Below are 2,171 nucleotides of genomic sequence, written 5' to 3'. Positions count from 1 at the left end.
GCAAATTGCAAATTTATATATCTAACTGGCAATGGACATTTTCTAATAGATGTATACTAGTCAATTTAAAGAGAATGTCTCTGTCTTATTTTTATTTCCTCACATGACTCAATCTACCTTCTGCAGAGAGAAATCATCGGTTGTTCCTTCTTCTCTTCATACCATTTACCATAACTGATAATTAAGTATGATTACCATTTTTAGTTTTTTTCATACAAAAATCAAATACACAAGAGAGCAGAATTGTATTTGTTAGGTTCACCTTGTTATCTTGAGTACAACATACAACCTGGTTTACAGAAAGTTTATTTTTACTTATATCTTGAATATAATATTGATGGATAAATGAAGTGTACCAGTTATTCTTTAATCAGGTTGCACAGTTAGGCTTGGAATTTCATTTTAAAGAATAAACAAGTACAAAAAGTTTCCATAGCAAAAGTTCAATGAACAACACAAAATAAATTTACCAAATACAAAGAACATATTTTATTACATTAACCACTGTACAAAGGTGCACATGACATAACATGAACAAAAATAAGTTTTATAAATAGTTAAATAAATAATATTTTAAAAATATTTAAATAGATAATGGATCAGTCAGCATGGTCCTCTGTAAGGGACTAGTGCCTTAAGAGCTGAATACAATGTTGATTAATACTCCTAAAAACATTTGAAAAGATTTAAATCGTGTCATGGTCATAGCAGAAACATGAGTCTTTGAAATGGCAGATCATAAAAAGGTGAGCTGGCATACGAATCAATGAAAATCATTTCCATGTTGAACCAGTTTTCATTCCTTACTTCTTAAACTTTCTTGCAAGTTTGTTGACAAAGAAAAAGATCTCATGATTTCTGCTCTGACAACCTCCCAGGCACAAGGGCTGTATTTCTTCTCTTTCAGATAGAGAGTGATTCTTTGGAAGTATTTCCTCACAGCCAGAATGGAGTCCTCCTTCATCAGGGGAGTCTCTGTCACCCCCACCCCCTGTATCACACAGGCTTCCAGGTCATTCAGCTGCTGGTAGAGTTCAGTGTAGAATTTGTCTAGGAGGGTCTCATCCCAAGCAGCAGATGAGTCCTTTGTGCTGAAGAGATTGAAGATCTGCTGGATCATCTCATGGAGGACAGGGATGGTTTCAGCCTTTTGGAACCGGTTGCCAAACTCCTCCTGGGGAAATCCAAAGTCATGTCTGTCCTTCAAGCAGGAGAAAAGAGAGATTCTCCTCATCTGTGCCAGGAGCATCAAGGTCCTCCTGTTACCCAGGCTGTGGGTTTGAGGCAGATCACAGCCCACAGAGCAGCTTGACTTGCAGCTGAGCACCAGGAGGGCCACCAGTAAAGCAAAGGTCAAGGCCATTGTAGATGTTGCAGATGCTGCTAGACTGGTTGAAATGGGTGAGCCTGAACCTTAGGCTCCAGGTTCTCTGAAGACCTTGCTTTGTGCCTAGCCTTAAATAGGGAACATACTCGTTTACATTTTCCAAATGCCCCTGTGTTACTTTCTACTTCTCTTTTTGCTTTCTTTATGCACTCTTTACATGGGTTTTCAGCTGTTTTTCTCACCACATTTTTTTCATTATTGTTTCCTTCCTCTTTTACCCCAGAGCCTTTTTAGAAACTTTTTTCTGATTGAATCTCCCATTATATTTTAATCACATATATACTGTGTATCTATTTACATATCCTATGTATATCTCTATTCTATACATTAAATTAAAAAGTATAAAGTTAATGTTTTTATTATTGCAAAGAATGATAAAACAATTAAAAATTAAATTAAAAGGCTATTGACATTTTACTTAACTTGATAACTATATTCTTAGAGCAACTTTTTTGAAAATAGATTTTTGTGGGTACATAAGAGGCATCTGTGTTTATGGAATAAGTGAAATATTTTTATATGGGCAGACAATTCATAACAATCACAGCAGGGTGAATGGAGTATCCGATGCTTCAAACATTTATCATTTCTCTCTGCTACATACATCCCATTTATACTATTTTAGTTATTTTATAATATATAATAAATTATCATTAACTGTAGTCATCCTATTGTGCTATCAAATACTAAATCATATTCATTTTTTCTAACTATACTTTTGTGCCCATTAACCATCTCCATTTTCCCCCATATGATCCAGCAATCCCACTACTGGGTATTTATC

General features: G+C 35.1%; 1 protein-coding gene across 1 annotated transcript; it reads right to left on the bottom strand.

The window, feature by feature from the left end:
* Positions 1 to 290: 290 nt before the first annotated feature.
* On the bottom strand, positions 291 to 1,432 carry IFNA2 (interferon alpha 2). The gene has a single exon (XM_004047871.4). The coding sequence runs from the start codon at positions 1,361 to 1,363 to the stop codon at positions 797 to 799; it is 567 nt and encodes a 188-aa protein (XP_004047919.1). The 5' UTR covers positions 1,364 to 1,432; the 3' UTR covers positions 291 to 796.
* Between the last annotated feature and the right edge of the window lie 739 nt (positions 1,433 to 2,171).

Source organism: Gorilla gorilla, chromosome 13 (assembly GCF_029281585.2).
Source record: "Gorilla gorilla gorilla isolate KB3781 chromosome 13, NHGRI_mGorGor1-v2.1_pri, whole genome shotgun sequence".
In the NCBI taxonomy this organism is placed as follows: Eukaryota; Metazoa; Chordata; class Mammalia; order Primates; family Hominidae; genus Gorilla; species Gorilla gorilla.
This window is presented reverse-complemented; position numbering and strand designations above follow the sequence as displayed.

Coding starts and splice junctions, on each gene's coding strand:
- IFNA2 (XM_004047871.4), bottom strand. CDS start 1,363: ATGGCCTTGACCTTTGCTTTACTGGTGGCCCTCCTGGTGCTCAGCTGC.